Source organism: Daucus carota, chromosome 4, assembly GCF_001625215.2.
Source record: "Daucus carota subsp. sativus chromosome 4, DH1 v3.0, whole genome shotgun sequence".
NCBI classification, from domain to species: domain Eukaryota; kingdom Viridiplantae; phylum Streptophyta; class Magnoliopsida; order Apiales; family Apiaceae; genus Daucus; species Daucus carota.
This window is the reverse complement of record NC_030384.2, coordinates 30,190,172-30,215,456: the sequence shown is the minus strand read 5'-3', so window position 1 is coordinate 30,215,456 and position 25,285 is coordinate 30,190,172. Positions and strand designations below refer to the sequence as shown.

The window sequence follows — 25,285 nt, the reverse complement described above, 5'->3', positions numbered from 1 at the left end:
ACAACGTATACATCAAATTGAAATAAAGCCATCATAGTTGTTATAATAAAGTCATCGGAATATAGTCATGAGAAATTCTAAATATTAAAAACTAGAAAATGATATTTTATATATATATAACTAAAAGTATCATTAGTTATTAATTCTGAACCGCATATAATACAATAAAATGGAGCTGTTTTGAATAAAACTGTTGTAATATAAAATTTGGAATATAACGGTTAGAAATTTGAAATTTGAAATAATAATATAGTATGTAAACAGTTATCTTGGTTTTTAGAGGCTTAGAGCCATCAAATGAAAGATAAAATTTAATATATATATATATAGGGATAGGATCAAATAAAAACTTTTTTAAGTTACAAACTTACAAACTTTTTTTTATTCTCCCATCGTGTTAATCCTTAGTTATATAAAGTATACATGTTGAAAATTCTTCAAAAAACATCACAATTTTTAAAAATAACGCATAAATAAATCGCGTTTTCAACACATTTATAACTGGAGTTCAACATCGGGTGTTGAACACTAATTATCATTGTGTTGAATATATCTAAAAAGATGTTTAAACTATACCTCTGGGGTTTGGGTAGGGTCTAGAAACATAAATATTAGTTATATAACATGTTTACCTTAGTTCTTACATTTAAAAATTGGTTTATGTACTTCTTCACCATTATTTTAATCGATGTTCAACAAAATATGTTAAAAAAATGTTGAACTCAAGTTATATATGTGTTGAACAAAAAAAGTTTGTAAGTTTGTACCAGAACCCTCCCCTATATATATATATATATATATATATATATATATATATTTAAAGATATAGGGATCGTTTGGTGTAACTTATAAAAGTGCTTATTGCTTATAAGTGAGAAGTAACTTTTATTTTATGTGTTTGGATAAAAATTTTGATGTTTGCAACTTATTTGGTATAAAAATCAATGAATATAATAATAAATTTTTGGTGGTCCTCTACATATTTTAAAATCAAGTTTCAAAAATAAAAATAAGTCACAAAAAAAAAGATAGGAATTTCAACTTCTCATTTTTTGACTTATAAATCGGAAATTGACTTTTGAGCTCGTTATACAAACAATACGAATAAGTTGTAATAAGTTGCTTCTTACGTATAAATCCATAAACTGGACTTATAACCACAACAAAACACCCCCACACTAAACTCAATTATAATAATTAAGAGCATTATAATAGATGTATAATTTATAATGACAAATCAGAAGTTAAATAAAAAAATTATATAAAAAAGCGTGAATCTTATTAACACTAATGTCTACTAAAAAAACATGAGTTTATCATGTAACTCGTACAAAGTAAATTATATTTTTTTCTTATAAATGAAAAAAATAAAATTTATTTTAAAGTGAATATAATACAGTTTTATAACTTATTTATTTTGAATTTTTATTGTTTTGTATAAAAATTTAAATATTATACTTTTATTGAGTGAAAAAAAGAAAATAATTTATTAAATTATATTTTATATAAGTCTTAAAATCCGTATTTAATGTAAAAGAGGGAATAGTTTTTTTTTGTTTTTTTGAACAAGGATAACAATTCAATAATAAAAAGCCATACGGCATCTACATACATATCGAAATTGAACAAACGCGTAATAATATCGTTGTTGAATCCTTCGGATAGGCAACCAAACGATTTTTTGAAGAGATATATACATATTGTAATCCTCCAACTGTTGTTTTGAGCAATCGACCATAGATGTATCTCCTAATAACCTTCCTCATCGAATCAACACTATGAAAACCAACATCATCAAAATCCTGCAGATCTAGAATCCCGGACATGACAAACGGTAAAGAAAATCAAAATCAAACTCTCACACAAGGAGAGACCAAACAAAACCCAAATAAATTGGGAACTTATTGAACAAAAGCAAAAGATGAACAAAGACTGCTAAAAAGAGAAGATTGGGGCTTTCCACCGGTAAAAACCGATGGAAGCCCCTCAGATTATAGAGGCGTCTACTTTCAAGAATAGAGAGAAAAGAGAGAATAGAAAATACTTGTTCATTAGTTAGTTTTATTATTATATGAGTCTGAGTACTGACGTATAAAAGAGGGAATAGTTAGTTAACAAATTAAAAAAGTAATCAATAACAATAACATGATATCAGAGTTACAAGGCAGAATTCTTTGATTCTTCAGCGGAAGTATTTTGGAGAGGGACTTGTTTAGTAGGGTGAATGAGAATAATGTTGTCATGAGAGCTTCAGCTGGGCTGTGCCTGTTGAGTACCAATATGTGGAGTCCTTTTCCATGGATCTGGAGGTGTTTGCCTTGGAAACTAGTTTTCCCTAGGCAGATTCAGTTAAAAAAATAAATTTTTATTATACTTCGGATATAAAAATTTAAATATTATACTTTTATTGAGAGAAAAAAAGAAAATAACTTATTAAATTATATTTTATATAAGTCTTAAAATCCGTCTTTAATGTAAAGGTGGGAGTAGTTAGTTAACAAATTAAAAAAGTAATCAATAACAATAACATGATATCAGAGTTACCGGTCCTTTTGGCATAACAAGGCAGAATTCTTTGGGTGTTTGGCTTGGAAACTGGTGTCTGGACAGCTCATAGTACTAGTTTTCCCTAGGCAGATTCGGTTGCTCAGGCGGGGCATTGGCCCAATCAATTTCAATGGGATACTGCATTGGTTTGTGCATGATCATGGGATGGGCGCTTTTGACCACTATGGGAATGATAACCAGTGCTGCTTTATTCAGTTTCAGATGGCTGCGACACTGAAAATGTAGAAGAGCATGACGGACTATACCGGTTATCAAACGTGAGTCGAGGGAAGCTTAGATATTTTGAAATAACTCCGGAGCCTTCTGAAGTCATTTGTTTTAGTATGTCGGTGCTCGAAGATTATGAAAGGGGAGTGGCTTATGGAGTTTCAAGTAACCCTTAGTGATCGCTTCTCAGATGATGAGAGTTTGAGCAGCTTGTTAATAATGCCAACGGCCACTTTTATTCCTCTGTCATTCCTCCAGTTCGATGCTGATGTTGTGTATAGACGCTGTACGGATGGATGTCGCTTGTGAAGTTGATGGTGGCGTTGGAGACCTCTCTTGGCGTGTGGTGATTCCAGTTGTGCTTTCCATTTGGCCTGCACCGCCTCGTTGATGGATAGGCTGGAAGATGAGTTTAAATCGTTGATGGAATGACGCAGTGAGTGTCTCACCAAACAAGGAGTGACAGATGGACAGATTTTTTTTTAAAGCCAAACGGGTTAAGTTGAAGTGCCAAACAGGCAGAGATGTTTAATAGTCATACGTGCTAGTTCAATAGCCATACAGACTTGTGAAGAATACCATATGGGCTCAGTTTAAGAGCCATACGGGCTCAGTTTAAAATAGGGCTGTTCACGAACCGAGCCGAGTCGAGTTTTGACCGAGTCGAGCCGAGCTTTAAATTTTTTCCTATCGAGCCGAGCCGAGCCGAGCCGAGCTTTCTTATCGAACAAAAAAGTGTGTTCGAGCTCGAGCTCGTTAACTAACAAGCCGAACACGAGCTTGTTCACGAACAAATACGAGCCGAGCGGAGCCAGAGAAAAATAAGGCCAAACCGCTACTTTACTCTTAAAATAGCAAGCCAAATAAAATTTTTAGTGTGTTTTGATGGTACCATATTATAGTTAATATTCTCATGATCGATTTGATATATTATATGTTCAATTCGGCTTTCAATAACATATATATATTACGAAATTATCATGAAAATATTGCTTTTTCCGAGCTTTAACGAGCCGAGCTCGAGCCGAACGAGTTCAAGCCGAGCTCGAGCCGAACACACTAAAAGCTCGGCTCGAGCTCGTTTTCTTAACGAACACATTTATGTGTTCGAGCTCGAGCTCGAGTTCTTAACGAACCGAGCCGAACCGAGCTTTTATCGAGCCGAGCTCGAGCTTGTTCGCGAACAGCTCTAGTTTAAAAGGCCATGCAGGCCAATAAAGAAAGAAGTTTAATAGTCATACGTGCTCAGTTCAATAGCCATACAGATCGATTTGTAAAGAATACCATATGGGCTTAGTTTAAAAGGCCATGCGGCCAATAAAGAAAGTCAGATGGACACTCAAGAACTTTCCAGATGGATATAGAAGCTAAGTTTAGATTGAGGGGGAGATTGTTGGGATTATTTATTTAATCTAAACTTTTGTTAAAATAAATTATTGTATTGTAGGCTTAGAAATAATTACTGCATGGATAAATCAGTTGATGGTTGAAAGTGTTTTACGGAACGCCACAAATAAGTGGAGTAGTAAAGTTTATCCAGGAGTTTAGTTTCCAGAGGGCACTAGTTAGTCGCTATCATTTTGTTGGATAGCCTTTACATATTCGGGACCACATCTCTTTTAATATATGAGAAAAACATACCATGTAGTCCTAGGAGTGCATTTGCTCTTGTACATACATTTTCATCTTGTTTAATATGAAGTTGTCATTTTTAGTAGTTCAATTTCAACATGTTCTGCCCCTCACCGATCATGGATCTGATATCTGTGTTCAAGCAAAGAAGTGGTCTATTAACTTGAATATTTTTAAAGCATAGCATGACTGTCGACAAACTGGATACCTTGCCCTAGGTCAATATCTAGACCAGAAATGCGGATAGAATAGACATATAGGCGTGTAGCATATATCCTGTGAAGGGCCATCTGCTTATATATGCAGTGCAGTAGACGGATACGTTGTTCTAAAAATCCAAAAGCAATGTCAAGATTAAAACTAACTAAAACCTAGGTTTAGGCATATTAATCCAAGAGAACTAAGCTCCAGGTTGAATTGGTCCTTGTGAGTTGTGACACAAATGGTAGTATGTTGTAATTTTTACAGATTCAGAGAACATATCTGTATTAATTACTTGTTGCAGGGTAGTTGCAAGATTGGAGATCATCAATATAATCCAAAACAATCAACTTTCAGATAAAGCAAAATTAGTAACAGAAACATATACTGTCAGGCATGATCCTAACAGTGACAATATTGACTATTGTCGCAATTTATCAGAGCGAAAGAGAGAGATTGTCAAGCGCAGTCTTAATGTTCATGACTGAGACAATGTATTGTGAACGGGCTCAAGCAGTAACAAAAATTTTGACTTACACCCTAATGATATGAAAGCCGCCAAGGAGAAAGAATTCTGTTGTGATAAAGTGACCCTTGGCAATAGACTTCAATGTTGATTAAGTTATTGTAATAATAAAGTGATTCTTGCAATAGACTACGTATAATAGATTTCAATTTTTCAATGATTGAGCAACGGTAATTATGGCATGTAGATTTTCTACCCCATTCATAGTCCACATATCTAGAAAAGCAAATATATTTTTCTGAAAATCTAGACAATATATATGCTACCATACCAACCATATAAGCCCTGTACAAATATGACTTCCTAATTCTCGTGCTTGCTTGGGAGAAAGAAATTTATGAGCTTAAACTTTAATATTAAGAAATTTACTCTTTCTTGAGAAAATTTCAGGAGTGTGGCTAAGTTTTAATAAGTTAATTTTCAGAAATGTGGCTGGATTTCTAAATTAACAGAATGGTGCCTGGATTTCGTCTCCACCTTTCGAAAACTCGTCTCCTGTTTAATAGACCCTAATGGCTGTAACGGAGCGGCGGATATAGTTGTATTTTTGGAAATTAATACCATGATTAAAATATGTTTATATATAATAACACCCGTGTATTACCTCTTTAATATACATACATTTCTGTAAGTGTGACAAAGCAAATCCTAAACCTAGTATTGCCTTTTTCATAAATCATGACTTTTTGTTATTGTGGTCGACTAGCAGCGGTGGAGTATTCATCGATTGAGAGAGGTGATTGTTTCAATCTCTTGACAGCAGAAACGGTATTGTTGTTATTGAGCTTCACCTTGTAAAGGCTGCTACAAAGCCCATGGCCTTGCAAATCAGCGGTGGAGTGTTCTTTTTCTTCGACGAAGAAAAAAAGATCGGTCTGATTTACTTCAGCTGGCTGCACTTCTTTCACTTCTTTCATAGGAGGAAAATTTGGAGGGGCCGGAGATTATGCCAGGATCTCCAGAATCTTCTTATTTTTCGCTGATTTTACCATGCCTTTTTCATATATCTTCATTAAACAGTAACTTCTTTTACCTAAATACGCTTTCAGTTTATGTTTTCTAATTAAATTAACGGTGCAAACATAACGTCCTTAACAAATTTTTGAAAGGCGGAGACGAAATCCAGCCACCAATCTGTTAATTTAGAAATCCAGTCACATTTTTGAAAATTAGAGTAAAACTTAATCACACCCTGAAATTAACTCTTAATTTACTTTCCCCCAAGCAAGCAATTAATATCATAGCTTACGACCCTGTTATACATGGACTATGGACATTTAGGTTTATAAGCTAGGTTATCCGGACTCGGTTGAAAGTGTCCAAAGTGGACTACGTGTCCGACTGACGGATTTCGCAATATTTTGAAAATTTTACATATTTTTGGCCTATAATAAGTGTCGGAATTTCCATACCCATTTACAAGTGTCGAGTGTCGGACACGGGTACTTGAAGCAAAATAAAGAGTCGGGATAATGTACTTCATAACTATTAGTGTTGCACTCTTTTAAGCAAATAAGCAATGCATGAATAGAGAGACTGATAGAAGTTAGTAATTGCTTACTACTGAGCCATACAAGATACAACACAAATTGTATACAATTTGATAAAGCTGTTCCAGTCGTTTCATGCCTGAAGGTTGCAGCAATCATCACTTGTTCTAGTGATTGCTTGCTGATCTTAATCAAACCAGAGGCTCACTCCTACAGTCTTCATGACATAATTAACTTTAAGTCCAATGCCAATGTCTTGAGAGCTTGTTACAACATAATTAATAAGCAAAAAATTCCGGCCACCACTTGAGATCTAAACATTCAAAGCCTGTAATTTTAGATGTCTATGCAAACATGTCAAATTCAGATTCCTGCAATCATTTCTACAAAAGGTATGACAGGAGTGACAACAATTCATCAGAGATCCCATGTCATCAAGCCAAATTCAACAAAGCAACTCCATCAATATCCAAAAGTCTCCCAGCAAAACAATAGATAGCCAAACCAGATGGCAAACAAAGTTCAAAGACACAGAAATAGCAAGACTAAACTATTCAATTACATAATCCGCGAGGCATCCCTCGCTTCAGCAACTTCCTTTGCAGCAGCGTCTTTGTCCCTAGACCCCCTGGCCTCTTCTTTTCCAAGACGCAGCCTACTGAGCTCATTCTCCACCTCCTTTATCCGCTTCTTCATAACTATATTCTCCTCAGCATGAGCCTCCTCAGCAATTCGAAGCTTCTCCAAAAGGTCCTTCTCGCGAGCTTCAGCCTCCTGAAGCTTCAGGATCATCTTATTAAGCTCTATTTTCAGACCAGTAATCTCCTGCAAAAACAGAAAGAGGATTTAATTACAAACTTTTATTATCACAAATAATCAGAAGAGATCATTATTATTCTTATTAAATACTTCTCATCACATCACCAATAACCGATGTAATTGTATGAGTAAATTACCTCGTCCGCTATTATGCTTGCAATTCTGCCCTGCTGAATGTCATGAGGCGAAATCAGACTCTCCTCATACTTTGCAATGTGGATTCGACCTTCCCTACTCCTAATCCTTCGTAAATCACCAATATTGGAGGATATATCCTTCACCGGATCATACCATCGAAGCTCAAGATTTACATTAAACAAAACGGCATCTCCTGCCTGGCAAATTGGGAAAACCGATGCATAGGGTTTAAGAAAATATCTTCTGAAAGAAAAAGTCTTGGTCCAAGACTCTTGAACACCAACCTCCTTCATCATCCACATTCCCACAGAGAAATCATCTTCGTCAACCACAACAGTAAGGCACCCTTCCAACAACACAAAAGCCTTAATTTTGTCCGCATGTATATTCTCATCATGTAAGGAAATTGTACTAAATTCCTCTTTCACAAAATCAAAAGCTGTAAGGCAAACTCGTTGATACTTTGCATCAATATTGTCTGCAGACCAGCCTAGCCAGTAAGCAGAACCATTGAAATAAACTGCATAATCAGAAAAAAAACCAAAAAGAGGTTCCCTAACCGTGATCGGCTTCGTCTTCCATGAGTCAGACTTACCAGAAAAAACCTTGATCACTGGTACATAAGGCCGATCTTTATAAAGGGCAACACAAACCACCCTGAAATCATCCAGTGATGGAATGTAACCGAACCCTGACACCTTACTCGGAGGCCAGCTCGTAGTCCAGAATCTACCAGGATTAGGCAAAACCCGACACTCTTTAGTAGTCGGGTTCAGAAGAGAGTATGTGTTTGGGGGGCAGCGGAGGCATGCTAACCCCATGCACGTGCCAACCAGACTGGTGGGATGGAGGAACTTGTTGACATCATTCGGGGGCAATGGAACAGGAGCCAGACGAGATACAAGGTTCTGATCCGTGATGGTCAGAGTGTGCACACTCGAACTGGCAGCTACAAGTACTAATTTCAGACTATTCTGATCCAAGATTTGCTCGCTGTGGCGTTTAATGAAATGGTGAGATTTGAGAAGCATGTTGAAAGATTTTGATACACATTTCAGTTGCCCTAGTGTTTTGACCGGCAAGCCTATAAGAATTTTGGTGTTGATTTCAGTTGGTAAGCACTCCATTGCTGTCACCTTTGAAATGGTATTGTGGTTATGTTTTGCCCAAGCTATATGCAAGATTTTATAGGCAGGTGCATTTAATTATATTGTATGGATGTGTCTCTATAGATTAGAAAATCCAAGGAGTAATCATCAATATTTTAAATTTCATTAGAATTTAGGTGAAGTAAGTTGTTAGTTGAGATTTGGAACTATATATTAAATTTTATATTGTATTTGATCCTTTCTAACCGTTTGCTAAAATTGGTTGGTTAAATTAAATCACTAAGATATTGTATTTCGATGCTGTTGTGCATATTTTTTATATAATTTATTTTGAAATTTGAAATGAAAATGGATAAATATTTGTTGGATTGGTTTCACGGAAATTTTGTATAATTTAAGTTCGTGTAAATTTTTTTTAAAAAAAAAAAATTTAACGCAGGAACCCGCAGCCGCTAGTATGACTTTAAAATTATAATACATTTATAATTTTCTAATATATGAATAAGCGTAGATTTTAGTTAAAATTTAATAAAGTAGTTAAAACTACTACAATGTACTATCTAGTTAATAAATGTTAGAGATATGAAATTTGAAAATAATAATAAAGTAGGTGATTAGTTATCATGGTTGTTAGAGCAATTTAATGAAAAATAAATTTATAAGACAATATATTAAATAATCTCCTCGATTATAATAATTAAGAGTGCTAAAGTCGAGACAACTCCAGCAAAATCCAACCATCCAACCATGATAACTCTAACTAAAAACTGACACGATATTTAATATGAAAAGCCAAATACGTGTAAATATGACTAAAATCCAACATAGGATACAACAAATTCAAATAGAGCAATTGGAGCCGTTATAATAGAGTAACCGTAATATATTTGTTAGAAATTTGAATTTTAAAGTTTAAAAATCGAACAATAATAATATAGTTTTCGAAACACACATATGTACATGATCCTTCTCCAATACAAATCATTAAAAATAATAGTACAATTAAGTAGAATGAGACAAGTTTTGGAACCGGGGATACATCTAGAGATGCTCTATATATATGGGTCCTGGTTGGGGGTTAGTGAAACAAAAGTTTTGCTCTTAAAGCTTTTTGCAGCCTATCCAAGACTTGTCTGGAGTCTTGGCAAGGCTCTAGTGCGCCTCAGAGGGCGAGGTGGGCCTTAGATAGGTGTATATAGGGAGTGGGCGATGACATATAGAGGAAGGTGATTTCGTTTATGGGTGGTATATCTTGATTTGTATTTTAGTGTTTTGTATTTGAACAATTTCATATATATATATATATATATATATATATATATATATATAATTAAAAATATCATAATTTAATTCTAAACTGCATATAATACAATGAAATGGAGTTGTTTCAAAAAAAATTGTTATGATATAATATTTAGAATATAACGGTTAGAAATTTGAAATAATAATGAAGCATGTAAATAGTTATCATGGTTATTGGGCGATTAATTGAAAGATGATTTTAGCAAAATTTTATATAATTAAAGATATAGTAAACTCAAATATAATAAATAATAGCGTTATCGAGGCATCTCCGGTTAAAATCCAACGGACGCAACTCTAGCTAAAATCCAACATGACATTTATCAAAATGAAAAGCTTGTAAATATGACTACAATCCAACAAGGTATACAACAAATTGAGATAAAGCCATCATAGAGATATTGCTAAAGTTTAAAGGTCGAATCCTGTTAATAATATATTAAAATAAATTACTATTTAAATATATATAAAAAATGTTAATATTTATATACCCACATGTGATACGAGGGGCATGTCTAGGATTATTTTCTTAAGAGGGTATCAAACACATTTTCGAAAAATAGACACTTCTATTTTTGTAAAATTTAGAATGGTGAAAATCTGTCAAAAAGTTTTGCTTTAGGGGGACACCTGTGCGCATGTGCCTCTTGCTAAATCCGTCCCTGCGTGTGATAGATTATATTATGTGATAGATTATATTATACACTAATATATACACGTAAGAAAATGATATCAACACATACAATTGAATGCATTAAAATGGTTAAACTATAATATAGTAGTAATGGATATAAATTATGTGAGTGTCAAAATCCAATGCTACAGAAATCGAATCAAAATTAAGAATGAGATTTTTCAGCTTAGATTCGTGTTGGATAACTTTTTATTGAATAAATAAAAAGATCATGTTCATTTTGAGCGGATACCAACGTTGTCCAAAATTTTATATATATAGTATAATATATAACATATAAAAATTTTATTACACAATCTAATAGATTTATATACAGTTATATATTATCCAAATAATCTTGTTCTCATATCACCTAATTAATTTTATTATATGTTTTTAATATATTATAGATAAATATAAGCTGCTTATAATTCATGTGATACACATTTGACTAATAATATTTATCTTTTATCATATATATTTTAATATTTAATTTAATTTGAATACAAATTTAGTTTAGAATATATTATTATAATTAATAAAGATGCTTGGATTAATATATATTTATTAGGTATGTTAAATAAGTAATTTCATTTAACATGTTATATGAGTAATTTTTATTAGTTAAAATCATGAAAAAACTAAGTAAATATTGACCCGAAATGATTTATATAAAAGGGGATTAAATGGGATTTTGGTCACTCAATTGACCGGAAACTTGCAATTGGGTCATCCAACTCAAAAAGTTTTCAGTCACATCATTATACTCTTAAACATTTTCATTCAAGTCACTGGCTGTTACACTCCGTTAAAAATTTGACGGAAAGTTGACTAAGCCTCGTGACTTGGCTTAAATAAATCCACCGTGACATGTATAGTCAGTTGAAGTGACATTTTGGTCATTCAACTGACTACAAACTTGCAATCGAGTCATCAAACTTAAAAAACTTTCATCTAAGATTTATCATATTATCCGTTAAATCCAACGGCTGGGACAAAAGAAATTTGTTTTAGCTATCCGCGCTTTATTTTCCGCGGATACTGTGCATTCCGCGAAATTGTAACGCGGACACTCCGCGCTATCCGCGTGCGGATAACACAGAACTCGCCGACTAAAAGAACTTTGAGGCTCATCCTACATGTTACAAAACTTGTATCATGCAAATGCAAACGTAATCACATATACAGTGAGGCGCGTAAATTTATATTTGATTTTAACTAAAGATCATCATAATAGATATTTGATTTATCTTATTTATTATAGATAATTACTTATACAAAAGAAAATATAAATATTTTTATTTACTTTTATTGAATAATTAATATCTTACATCCAATAAGTCATCGCTTTTAGAAAATATCTAAATACGTAATTTTCTAGACAAAACTTTTATTTTTTAAAATGACTTAATTGCTGACCGACAACCTCTTTTATTTCTAATATTTTTTAAATTTTATTTAATTATCCTCATCGATGTCAGTATACTTTTAAATTCATTTAATTATCCTGATCATCGGTCTAATTAATCACCATTTTATAAACCCAGACAAAAAATCGAACTTTGTCCTCATGCATAACAATGAGTTGTACCATATTCCAATTCCATGAAAAATCATCACTCATTCAGAATTTCGTATATATAAATGTCCTCCGAAATAAAAATTGACATGCACTCCTTAGTCACGTGTCACTTGGGTGCTTAAGCAACGTGGATTGTTACGCTGAGACACAATAAACTCTTCTTTTTTCAGTTACATTCCACGCACACGGCAACACTCTTGCTATCCTTTTAGTCGGTGAGTTCTGTGTTATCTGCTGTTAATATACGCGGATAGCGCGGAGTGTCCGCGTTACAATCTCGCGGAATGCATAGTATCCGGGGAAAAAAAACGCGGATAGCTAAAAAAAATTTCTTTTATCCCAGCCGTTGGATCGTCGATCCAACGGCTGGGAAACAGTATGTTAGATAAATGTTTCCTGACAATCGGTTACCAGGGAATAGGACCCATTTAACTATTATATCACTTTATATATCTTTTGGTCATTTGGGAAAAGTCCATCAAAAATTTAATGAGTTTTTTCAAAATGGCCTTAAGATATATAAAATGATAAGAGATAAACGAAGATTAAGTTTTTGTGGGTGAAACTATTGATTTTATGTGTGTGTATTTGTTTCATTTGTTAATAAGTTTCAAAAATTTTAAGAGAGAAAAAAAATGGTGCTGCATGATAGCTTTTAATTCTTTCTTTTTTCAATTTTTAACAGATATTATGATTAATGGCCTAAATGAAAGGTTTTTGAGTATGATGACACGATTGCAAATTTTTAGTCTATATATCGAGTGACCAAAATGTCGCTTCAGCTGACTATGCATGCCACGATGGATTTATTTAAGCCAAGTCATGATGTTTAGTCAGCTTTCCGTCAAATTTTTCACGGAGTGTAACGGCCAGTGACCTGAATGAAAATTTTTAAGAGATATAATGATGTGACTGAAAGTTTTTTGAGTTGAATGACCAAATTGCAAGTTTCTGATCAGTTGAATGACCAAAAATCCATTTAACCCTTTATAAAAGCCGGCTCAAATATCGATCATACCCACTAAAATTTCAACTTTAATCGTATAATATAGACTTGTATGATCAAAATAATAAAATTTTAAAAAAAATATATGTCAGAAATGAGTCATTTTAGAGTTGATCATAACATGCCGGGTTTCCAACTATTTGTGGTTCAAGTTGGACCCAAAAACTGGACACAAACCCGCCCTGAGTACCTGAAATTGACACCACCGTCTTAGATTTGTTTTCGGTTTCAATTATATTTTATTTATACTTTAAACATTTATTGATATTAGAGCATCTCCAACCCTCACAAACCCTTAGCTAAAAGTCCATGTGACTTCCAAAAATTAAATTTTATAGTCAATGTTCACAAAAAATAGAACTCCAACCACAGCAACCCCTTGTATATAATTATAGTCATCCCCCTGTGGATGGCTATATTTGTCGATCCGGTACAGATCTGTAGCGAATTCCACGTCATCTCCCACAATTTATTTTCCTCCTTCCCACTGATTACATATTATTTATTACCATATTAAACTGATATATTCTATTTATAACAATCTAAATATTAATAACATACTATATTTATATTATAGCCAACCAATATAGCCAATACCATTGAAGCACAATGTCTTACAGGTTCGGCAAATTTTACATAATATCTTACAGATCCAATTTAGCCAACGATTATAGCCAACGCCATTGGAGATGCTCTTACAAATAAGTTATTTTTTGGTGAGATTTATATTTTATTACTTATTGTTTTATTAGGTATCTAACCAAAGAGATTTCATTATCTCTGTGGTGTAGATTCTTAAATAATTTTTTACATTAATTTTTAATTTTACTTTCCCTTTTCCGTAAATTATATTAATATTTTTTTTTATTACGAGTCTGTTGATTTTTTTCCTCTATCGTTTTTAGATAGTTTTATCATTTTATTGTCTGTATAATACTCTTTGTTAGTATTGTATTTTTCAGGTTATTTTGGAAGGAAAAATGATAGCGGGAATTCATATGGGTGTTTTATTATCGAACATTAAAACTTTATTGTCTAAGTGTCTCTAGTCATCTCTGCATATATGAGGGTTAGATGGTAAAATTTCTTGAACGAAACGAACTCCTGGCCATGACTTTTGTATTGTGATACAATTCGTTATACGAGAAAGCATTTTGTGACAAAATAAAAAAAGAGGAAAGGAATATGATGATCAGAAAACACGTAAATTTGCAGATGTAATGAACAAATGGTCTTCACCTTACAACAATATGACACCAATGACGGAAGGACAATTCAGATTTAATTTCCACTATTTAACAACAGAGAGCAGCAATCCCTTTCAAGTGATACACCAACCACGAGCCGGGACCTCAAATATTAACTTAAACATTATGTACAATGCAAATTGAGACAGCTACAAACATACTTATATAGCACAGCTAATAACGATCTATTGCTCGTAGCATGATCCTGGACCAGTTGGAGCACGCCGGGCATAGAAATTTGTTGCTGGAGCAGCTTGAACACCTCGTCTAGTTAAGAGGCACCTGAAGTATTGATACCTGGACAACACAGTCGATGTAGAATTTCCCACTGATGTGGACTCTGGGTTGCTCCATAAACGCTCTGAAATGAACACCACAAACAAGAGCAAAGGCCACCATAAAAAAGACAGAATAGATTTTAAGATCACCAAACGAGAGCCCGAGACAAGCATGCACATTCTTCATTAGTGTGTAAATAAAATAGTTCCGAGCAGAAAAGATAAACTATAGATGTGCAAGAACCGCAAAATCAGAAAGATATGGCCACTACATTTCTTATCAATAGCTTCTCCGCAACATTAACTCATATAATATAATTATAAGTATTCAAAAAAGTCAAAAATCCCTCAGCTTCCTTAAAACAGTAGTAGATTAGATATTGTAACAGACCAGGCCCAGCCAATATATATACTATGTTGCATGAAGACGGGTAAGGGAACATATACAGGCAAGGGGACGGGGACGGGATCATGAAACTGCAATTTTAAAATTATAGGGCGTTGTACGGCATTTAATATATTAATATAATTTTTTCATACATATAAGATAGAGGTAATATTCAACATTCAAAATATTAACTATTAAACATAAAATATAAAAGACAATATCATTCTCAAATGTTAAAATCATAAGATAGCAACTCATTCTCCATTTCAGACTCATCAAGTGAGAGTTCCGCAATTAGATTTAGGGTTTCTCACTTTTTATTAAATTGGGAACTGGTATTTTGGCCATTTTAGTACTCGAAACATCCCCATTTTAGTCAGTTGTCCCCAAATACATACGATATAGCCTGCATCCGCATCTCTAATCTTTTGAGTTGTAAACATAAAACTAAACAAATATCGTAATCTAACTAAATAAGTTTTCCACCCGCTACTTCTCAATGTCAGATATTACGACATAACTTGTTGAAGCATGTACACTTTACACAAAAAACTTTGAAGTTTCTATATCCCCTATGTTTTCACAACCAGCATGCAAGACATAATTTACATGGAAAACCTCTCATCAAAATGGGACAAACCAACAGGTGAGAACACGTCACTACATCAAAATATGTTACTCTGACTCGGGTACGAAGTGTCAGACACGACAAATCTGAGTGTCGGACTCCAAAAATCTGAGAATTGGGGACACAAGGACATTGTCCTTACATTGGACACGGGTACAGGGACACGACATAAAACATTAATAAACAAACTTGGTAAGTAGATGCCTTCAACAAAAAGTAACAATCAAATTCAGATTAAACACAATTTTGTAAATAATTTTGCAAAATAGGGATCTACTTGTCTTTTATTTTTACTTCTTTCCTACGCTCTTTTTTTTTTGTTTGCAATGTATATATAATATCTATGTGGTCTTTTAGCTGGTCAAAGTGTCCACAACTCAGTCAAAGGATCCGACACTGGATAAGTGTCGTGTCCGAGTGTCCAGGTGTCATACAGAGGTACGCCTACCTAAACACGCCTACCTAAACAGAAGAGTCAGATTAACAAATTAAAAGTATGCCAGCAAAAGATCTAATCATGCATTGAACTACAAGGAACCCAAACTCATCGTGAAAAATACAAACCGTTCAAATTTCCAAGCAATTTAGCTCTATTACCAATTCAAAAATGGACAAAAAATAAGAAGGAAATCTTACAATTAAAGCAACAGAAAGATAAAAGTAGGGTGAGTCAACATTCCAACTACTGAAGAACCACTATCCTTGGCATTTCCCCGTGGCTAAGAGAAAATATAATGGATCGCTTTCCATAGAAATAGAAGACAGATAAATTTTAAACCAGATAATTCAGTAATTTCTTTCTAATAAACATCCATATTTTAATAGGATTCAAAGACCCTACTAAAATCATCTATAGTAGTAAGGCTCATAAATACTTTGTATTAATTTCAAACAACCTAAACCAATACAAAATAGGTATATTAAATTAAACTAATATTATAATCTGACACTGAAACTAATATTTGAATCTAGCAAAGATAGTTACCAGGATTAATTTGATGATTACAGGGGGTGAGTATTTATATTACAAAATCGCCATTTAAATTTTCTACTAAATTAGTCGATGACCTTAAATTATTCCCTGAGGTCAACTTCAGGCCCTTTTTTCTCTTATATCAATACATCAAATATAAATACAAGATATTCTGACTAGTGTGCATCAGGAAATTGAACCAATAGCACCAACCTCAAGATTGATCCACCAGTTCCTTGTAAAACCGGTTCAAAAGACTTGCATCAACAAATATTAAGAGTTAAACTGATAGCAGTATAGCCATACCTGCAGCTGCTGCTGCTCTAGGCCATATGGTTTGCTGGACATTCGAGGCATCTACTGTTTCGCTCCACATGCAAACTTCTCCTCCAAGAACAAGCTCTTGCTTAGAAGCATCTGTTATTCCTTCTACTGGATCAGCATTGTAATATTCATACCAAGGAATATCCAAGTGGTCAAGATACCAAACGCCCTGGTTGCTGTAGATACATTTAAACCCTTTTGCAACAGCCTTTGGACAAACACCAGGGCCCAACCTGTCATGAAAATATCATTCATATCTGAACCATGATGCATCGACTCTATTAACTAAAAAATTGCAGGTCGGGAATGAATCAACTCACCAGTTATGCACCACAGTTCGAGGATTGAGTTTATCTGAAAATGTATTGAAAGTCTCTTCCCTGAGACAATTATAATTTATGTCAGGTCCATCTATCGAACCCATCAAAACAGGGTGAATCGTAAATGCATGTTTAGGAGCATATGCCCAAGATATCCCCTTAAATGTTCAACAGGGCACATACAATATATATAGTGTGTGGTGCTATCAGACGGGGTGACAAACACTTTATACAGTAACCTTTAATTTTCCATACATGAAAGCATAATTACTGAAAAATATAACCTTTGTGGTCTAAAACCCCAATATTAGAGCAAAATGATCTTCTGATATTCTGTTCTACAAATTGCTGTAGAATGAATATGCTTAGGTACAAAGTGAAAGCTTACCAGTTGACAGGGGTGTAACCTTTTGATATTGCTAATTCTTGAGCTCGGAGCACAAAATATTGATATGCATCTTTAGTAGTCATGTTGTGATCATGAAGCCTGCATATAGAATGTCTGGATATTAGGTAAGTGCAAGAACCAAGACATGCAACTTATTAAGATAGGGGATAATAGATATGAAAAGGTCTTCCCAAACTGCCAGGCTAGGCAAGCAGGCTAAATTTATTAAAGTAATATGTCGTCAATTTTCATAACAAAATCAGATATCCGTATTCCAAACAATTAGTCTATATTAATACCGGTGATTCAGAGACAATAGATATCACATCCATTATAGGTCCATGTATTGCATCTCTACTAACACATAAATATGTCCCAGTCACAAATTGTCAAAAGGTTTGTATGCCCACGATCGGTCAAGCCAAAAAGTAAAGCAAGAAAAACTAAAATTCATAAATGCAAGTTGTGTCATTTCTTGAACCTAGGAGTCTTTGTCAATTTTCAGTTACTGCTTCAAACTATGCATATACACTGTACTGCAACTTGAAATTTCATATAATTCACTTAAATTGTAAATTAGAAGTCCAATAAATTGATAAGTTATCTATTTAGAAATTTGATGTAGAGGTTTAATATTTTGATATACTATAACACACAAGTATAGAAACATACCACTGCTTCACATGTGGAGTATAGTTCCAACAATCTGCAAATTAATGATCAAAACAGTGAATTAGTAGTATACAGACTACAGTGTTTATCTACCGTAAAATAAATGGGAGTAGCTTAAGGAGAGACGAAGGAAATCTCATGAATTTAAATAAAACTTGCAGTATTCCCAAAGTTAAAAAGTGCAAATGTGCTAAGAGTTTAAAAGAGTTAAAGTACTACACAAGATTCATCTTAACTGATTTAATTGTGCTTCAATAAACTGCAGCAGTTATTTAGTTTTTAAAATTCCCAATACAGAGGATTTATAACCTTGCATCTCAGTTATCTGATATTTAGAATGAAAGATATGATATAATATAAAATCATGCAATATCTGAAAGATATAAGTAATAAATATGCTTCCACTCCAGTTTGAATTCTAAACTTCGACTAGGAAGCAAATATTCCACACCTAGGAGAAAAAATAATGTAACTAGTTCTATATTTACAAGAACTTGTCCTCTACTTTTAAGCAATAACTGCAGTGAACAGCACTACGATAGAAACCAATCACCCTGCCATATTTTTACAGGAAAAGTAGTTCTGATCTAATTTATTGACACTGCTAGTGTAGTTGCAATAAATTTTAAGCTAATGAAGGTGAATCAATTGATAACCATCTCACGCCAATTTCCATACAGGACTGACTAAAGTTAAGGTAAGAAGGTTGTCTCATATGGCACAAATCCAGGAATAGAAGGTTAAATAAAAAATATAGCAGCACAAATGAACTAACAGAGTGTCATTTTCTTTTTTTTTGAATTTTCTCTCAGCTCGCGCAGATTAATTTATTTATAGATGTTATGTACCAATCTTTCTAAAGAGGACTGACTAGGTTAGAATATCATGACAATGTACAGATCCACAATTCGTGAAAAAGTATAAAAACAGAATAGCACACATAAAATCACTTAAATGTGATTTCCCCTCTTTTTCTGATGAAATCACACATAACCTCTGTGTCATTATCTCTAGTTTTCTCTAGGATTATTATTAATGTTAGCTTGCACATAAGATTGCTTTCATCATATTGTTTCAATTACAAAGAGGGCAGAACTTAAAGAAGAAAGAATAAGAAAGACTAGTGTCAACCTGTATTGACTTCATCCCCGCCCAGGTGGAAGAGACCAAATGGAAAGATTTTTCTCATATCTGCAAGTGATATTGGTTAAAATTCAAGAATTGCATTAATAAGGTTACCATGGCACTACCAGATCATGGTTTGATAAATGAACCATTAGTGAAAATTGGAACTAGAGTCACTAGATACTAAAATCTGAATTTGACAGCTTGAAGCAGTTACCCTTGTCCTCAATGCTTCTAATGAATTTTTAACCCGAAAAAATGTGGCATGCATGCATTCTAGTTATTGGACTTGTTCTTAAGGTCCATAGTGACTTTGATTAAGCAGCTCATAAAAAAAGAAACCTGTGAAGTATTAATTTAGCAACATGGGAGATCTTATGAGCATAGAATTGAAAAACATTATAGAATGGAGCATTGCTATTAAGAAACTATAAGGAAATCTGGAAAATCAGTAAGAAAAGCAATGCACCCTAATAACAAATGACAGGTATAGAAACATGTAGCAGGACTTTAACCTGTTAAAATGCCTGAAATCACATCAAAAGTTGAATTTTTGGATACATCAAGGGGTTCTCTACAAGAAGGTGAAGGCCAAAGATCAGGATATCCAGCACCCCTGTACCAAAAGCAAACAAGAGGTTAAAACTTGTTACTTAATGTACATTACACCGAGAAATGAACCCAAGACTAGATGGAATTCAATTAAACTTCTAAAAGTAAGGTTGAAGTACTGAAGGGAACAAGACAATGCTATCCCTAGAGCCTACATTTTACTTTAATATGTGGCTTTTTGAAGTAGGACAACTGACTACTTAGAATCTTATTCACCTGAAAAAGCATATTTCAGAGAAAGCCACAGCCACGTGATTAAAATTGGTTTATCAGGAATACCAGCACTAATTCTTTAAAGTTGTAACTTGATGTGCTTCAGTTAATATTGTTTAATTAAATAAATTCTATAGATGTCATTTTGGGGAGAAATTATTCAGCTATTTTTGGTATCATTTAGCGCATCCAAACAATCTTAATAAGCGAAAAATTCACCAGAAGGTCATATAGTCCTTGACAAATGACACATAATTCTAAACTAAAATCAGTATTGCATCCACATGTGACATAATGTATAAGATATCTAGGTTTTTAAGACAAAAGTATCAACAGAGTTTAGAGAGGCAGACTTGAAATAGTGAATGTTTAAGACTACTAAAAGATGGTCTTACCATGATTCAGCATGACCAGGTACATCGATTTCTGCCATAACATTGATACCTATACAAATAGATAAAAGAGTGAAGATGAGGAGAAAAATTGATCATTGAGCAGAGTGTTATGATCAATATTATACCTCTCGCCCTTGCATAGCTTCACGTGATCGAATATCATGACAGGAAACATAGAACTGATATTAGCGTATTTAATGAATGACAAGGAAAAAACAAAGAAACCAATGCAGTGAAAACTAATACCAGAACCCAGAGTAAGAACTGAATGGCACAAGATGCAAACAACAATGTAAGTTGACATTAGTCACTTTACTACATGAGGAAGACATGAACTATGTATACAAGATTTTTAACTGAATGGCACAAGGTGCAAAAGATAATGTAGAGTTGATATTAGGCACTTTACATCAGGAACAAGGCATGAATAATGTATTCAAAAATTTAACAATAATGGACTATGCTAGTAGGTTGAATGATTCTAGAAATATTTTTAAAAAATGTGAGGAATATAGAGGAATTGTTCACAAAGACATTTTATAAATAATATGATTTAAATTATGAAATAGTTTAATATGAAAAAACATTTAAGACAGTGTAAAGTTCTTACCTAACTATTTCATTAGCGTCCTCAACAGTGTAACGCTCCCACTTCGTGTATGCCCCTTTCCACAAATTCGGATATGTGGGTACTTCTAGAGGAAAAGACTCCTCGTCTATGATGTGCCAATGAAAGACATTCTATTGGTTGCAATGATTATTATTATTTCAAATATATATATAACATTCCAAAAAAGATGGAAAGCAGCCATATCTTACTAGTTTAGCATATGACATGGATTCGATGACATGCTTGATGACATCGATTGGCAAATAGTGCCTTGAGGTATCTGCAAGAAAATGGGGGAATGGACAAAAGTATAATAACAGGCTATTAATAGTTTTTTTTTTAAAAAGAATTCATTTCATTTTCAATAAAAGAGTTATGCTCACCCAGCATAAGTCCGCGATATACAAACTTAGGTTTGTCTGAGATGTACCAAGGCGCTTTGTAAACTTGAACGGTTTTAGTCTCATAATTGAAATCACACAATTGGCTGAATGTCTGCATAGACAAATTGAAGTGAATAGATAAGATAAATGAAGAAAGCAACTATAATTTATTAGTTTAGACAAGTAGGGTTTCTCTAAGTGAAAAACTTGATGTATTTAATAAATGGGAATTTATCAAAATACCACTTTTTCAAATATTTGCAAAAATACGGTCTGCAACCAGAAGTTAATTGGCCCCGCAGAGGTTGCAAGTATGGTTGCGCATCTGGTTGCAAGTACCGTTGCAAGTGGTTGCATACAGCATTTTTGCAAATATTTTCAAAAGTTTGGTATTTTTGCAAAATATTTGAAAAGGATTTTGCATTTTTGCAAAAAAGGTTTTGGACTTGGGTATTTATGAGAATAAATTTACGTCCGTAAAACTGATAAATTGGGATATAAGGTAAGATCACTTCCATAAGAATAGCACAGATATGAAGCTAAACATGGGCAAATAGTCCTTTGTAAAAAATTATGGTTGATTTTGTTATAATGTTTTGTATGTTTGCTTGATCACTTTTACTTTATAGATTATTATAGAAAAAGGCTACACTATAAGGCTAAAAATGCAAGTGCGAGTGCGGGCGAAGGGGTTATGATAATTCAGTAAATTCAAGCAAAGAGAATGGCATATATAATAATAGTTAAATATATTTTTGATGTTTTGGATAATAAAACCCAATATCAAAACTAACAAATTTATGCGGATAGAATTAAATACATGATATTATGTCGGATCATTTATTTTGTTACACAAATTGTGGAAACAAAATATTTTAGTTGAGATTTTATGAGTGCCTAAGTATCCCTGATAATCTGATTACCCAATACGTGGGTGTGTGGGATATGGGGATTTGGTGGTTCACCCTGCTTAACTGTAAGGTAAACATTTTTTTTTCTACTCAACGGAAGAACTGTCAATTCTAGAAATATATTTAATAGAAAAGCTAATAAGTTGAAAAAAATTATATATTCGTCTGTTTCTTCAAGAGTGAATTAGTCTCATGTTAAATACTCCCTAGAGTCCTTTTTATAAGGCACTGCAAGCAGCTTTACGTCTTAATAAAAGGAGTTGTATTAGCATTTTATTTATAAAAAAATATTGGGAGATCAAATTTTCTTTTTCTGAATAAAAATACTTTTGAAAAATCTTTTTATTCCAGAAAAATTAATGAAAATTAATGAGTACAATTCAATTTATTATGATTTACCAGAGGGAGTACTCCATTACTTCCATATAAGCAAGGGGGCAAAAGCCTTGTAAAATGTGATGCAGTAAATTAGTAAAATCTGAATTTGGTTCTTTTTCTCATCTGTAATTCAGTATTGCATAGTGCATTAAATTGCCAATAAAGTGAATCTCTGAATTTCATAATTTCATAAATGTGTAGCACCTTACTTCCATATAAGCAGGGGGGCAAAAGCCTTGTAAAATGTGATGCAGTAAATTAGTAAAATCTGAATTTGGTTCTTTTTCTCATCTGTAATTCAGTATTGCATAGTGCATTATATTGCCAATAAAGTGAATCTCTGAATTTCATAATTTCATAAATGTGTAGCACTTGAATCATAGTGCGTTACGGTCATGTTGTACACGCACACAGAAATTGGAGTCTGTGCGGCAGGCTAGAGGAGCTTTACATAACCCAAACAAAAATAGGCAAAACAGATAAGCTAAAGAATATTTCAGCACATCAAATATATACGTATATACCTCCATTCCACGCAATGCACCATAGACAGTGTTTGCCTGCAATGAACAAGTACGAACTTAGAAAGGGTGTCATGTGATATCAGGATATACAATAATTTTGGAATCCAATAACTAGCAAGATTGAACTATGAACAAAAATTTCAAGTTTAAGCTGTTCTGTAAACCAACTAGTAATCATCAATGATTTTACCATTCCAGTAAAGCATGTGTTAGCAAACCTTCAGTTTCAAATACACACGTGACACAATTCAAAAAATTATAATCAACTAAAAAAATCATCATTCATTTATGAAACAGGCACTTTGAGTATGTTTAATATAGAATACCTAGTCACCCTAACTTCACCTCGAGTACTCGTGTAAATCTCCAAAATTTTACCAAATTCGATGCTTATACAAGTATCTACCTTAAACACTTCCAACCTAAAAACACATCACAATACACATTAAGCAGTCCAAAAGATTATCCACATTAGAAAGTCTCGACCTATTAACACACCACAACACAAATTCCTTAATCACGAAAACAATCACAATCCAAGCTCACCTCAATCGTAACCTCGCCAACAATCGAATATCCATTCCCTTTCCCCAACAACAACGAGTAACTCTCGTCCACACCGAGCTTCAGCTGCAAATTCCACACACACACAAAAACAATCAAAACACCAAAATTAACAACCAAAACATCAAAAAACATCCAAATTCAACAATCCTACCTCCTGATCATCAGAATGAACAACAACGCTAATCTTCTCAATATCATACGCCACATTCACATTCCTCCTCAGCTTTGACTCGTGCTTGAATATAATCCTCCTGTATCTATCGAAAGCGTCGGCTAGAAAACCGGAATTTCCGCCGTTTCCGGAGACGGCGAGCGAGAGATCGGGGTTGATCGAGAGAGTTTGATTGCCGAAGGTGAAATTCGACGGCAGAGGCCATATAAATACTTGAGAGTTTGAGTTGGAGTGAGAATCATCGGGAATTGAGATTGAAGGGAGAGTTCTAGAAGTTACTAGAAGAACTGAGTAGGAGATGAAGAACAGGAGCTGGAAGGCCAGTGTTCTAGGGTTGAGAGGGATTGACATTTTGAGAATGAGTGTGGACTTTCAAGTGAAGGTGAAGAAGAACAAGGGAATGAATAGTTTGTAGTTGTAGGTGAGCTTGTGTACTTACCAATTACTCACCATGGTTCTTATTTTAATTTATTTTCCAATTCAAAGGTTCTCAATTTTTTTTATATTTTTTATCTTTTGACTATCATGAAATTTTTTGGATATTATAATGAAAATGATTGATTTTTAAAATAAAATTTTCATTGGAAGTGGTTTCCGAGGAGATCATGTTTATTTTCAAGAAAATTTTCTAATCTACAAAATAGGGATTAGATAAATATAATAATTTGTTTTCAAAATTTTTGATTTTTAATGTTTGATTTGACATCGAGTTCAGAAAATAAAATGTCGAAGAATGAATAATATTAGACATTGTTTTGGTAAATAAAAAGAGTTAAATGATTATTAATTTTTATGATAAAATTTAATAATTGATTATAAAATAAAAAATGATGCATTAGTCTATTAAGCAAGGATTTTGAACTTTGATTTCTTCGTATTTGCTTAAAAACAAAATGTGATGAATAAAATAAGTTTATTAATATT

At 33.3% G+C, this 25,285-nt stretch overlaps 1 protein-coding gene across 2 annotated transcripts in view; it reads right to left on the bottom strand.

Moving 5' to 3' along the window:
- The window catches only part of LOC108218918 (beta-hexosaminidase 1), a 28,278-nt gene extending 3,479 nt beyond the window's left edge, over nucleotides 1-24,799 (bottom strand). The window contains exons 1-15 of one of the 2 annotated variants that reach the window (XM_017392086.2): nucleotides 24,341-24,798; nucleotides 24,169-24,252; nucleotides 23,623-23,658; nucleotides 21,810-21,921; nucleotides 21,636-21,706; nucleotides 21,427-21,557; nucleotides 20,942-20,958; nucleotides 20,817-20,865; nucleotides 20,112-20,212; nucleotides 19,603-19,662; nucleotides 18,472-18,505; nucleotides 17,800-17,898; nucleotides 17,412-17,471; nucleotides 17,074-17,324; nucleotides 14,440-14,861 (exon numbers count right to left, since the gene is read on the bottom strand). In XM_017392086.2, the coding sequence (XP_017247575.2) occupies nucleotides 14,686-14,861; nucleotides 17,074-17,324; nucleotides 17,412-17,471; nucleotides 17,800-17,898; nucleotides 18,472-18,505; nucleotides 19,603-19,662; nucleotides 20,112-20,212; nucleotides 20,817-20,865; nucleotides 20,942-20,958; nucleotides 21,427-21,557; nucleotides 21,636-21,706; nucleotides 21,810-21,921; nucleotides 23,623-23,658; nucleotides 24,169-24,252; nucleotides 24,341-24,712 (1,653 nt within the window). In that variant the 5' untranslated portion in view covers nucleotides 24,713-24,798 and the 3' untranslated portion in view covers nucleotides 14,440-14,685. Of the gene's footprint in view, nucleotides 1-14,439; nucleotides 14,862-17,073; nucleotides 17,325-17,411; nucleotides 17,472-17,799; nucleotides 17,899-18,471; nucleotides 18,506-19,602; nucleotides 19,663-20,111; nucleotides 20,213-20,816; nucleotides 20,866-20,941; nucleotides 20,959-21,426; nucleotides 21,558-21,635; nucleotides 21,707-21,809; nucleotides 21,922-23,622; nucleotides 23,659-24,168; nucleotides 24,253-24,340 lie in introns of those variants that run through there. The other variant, XM_017392087.2, reaches the window with a different exon arrangement.
- Nucleotides 24,800-25,285: the final 486 nt, after the last annotated feature.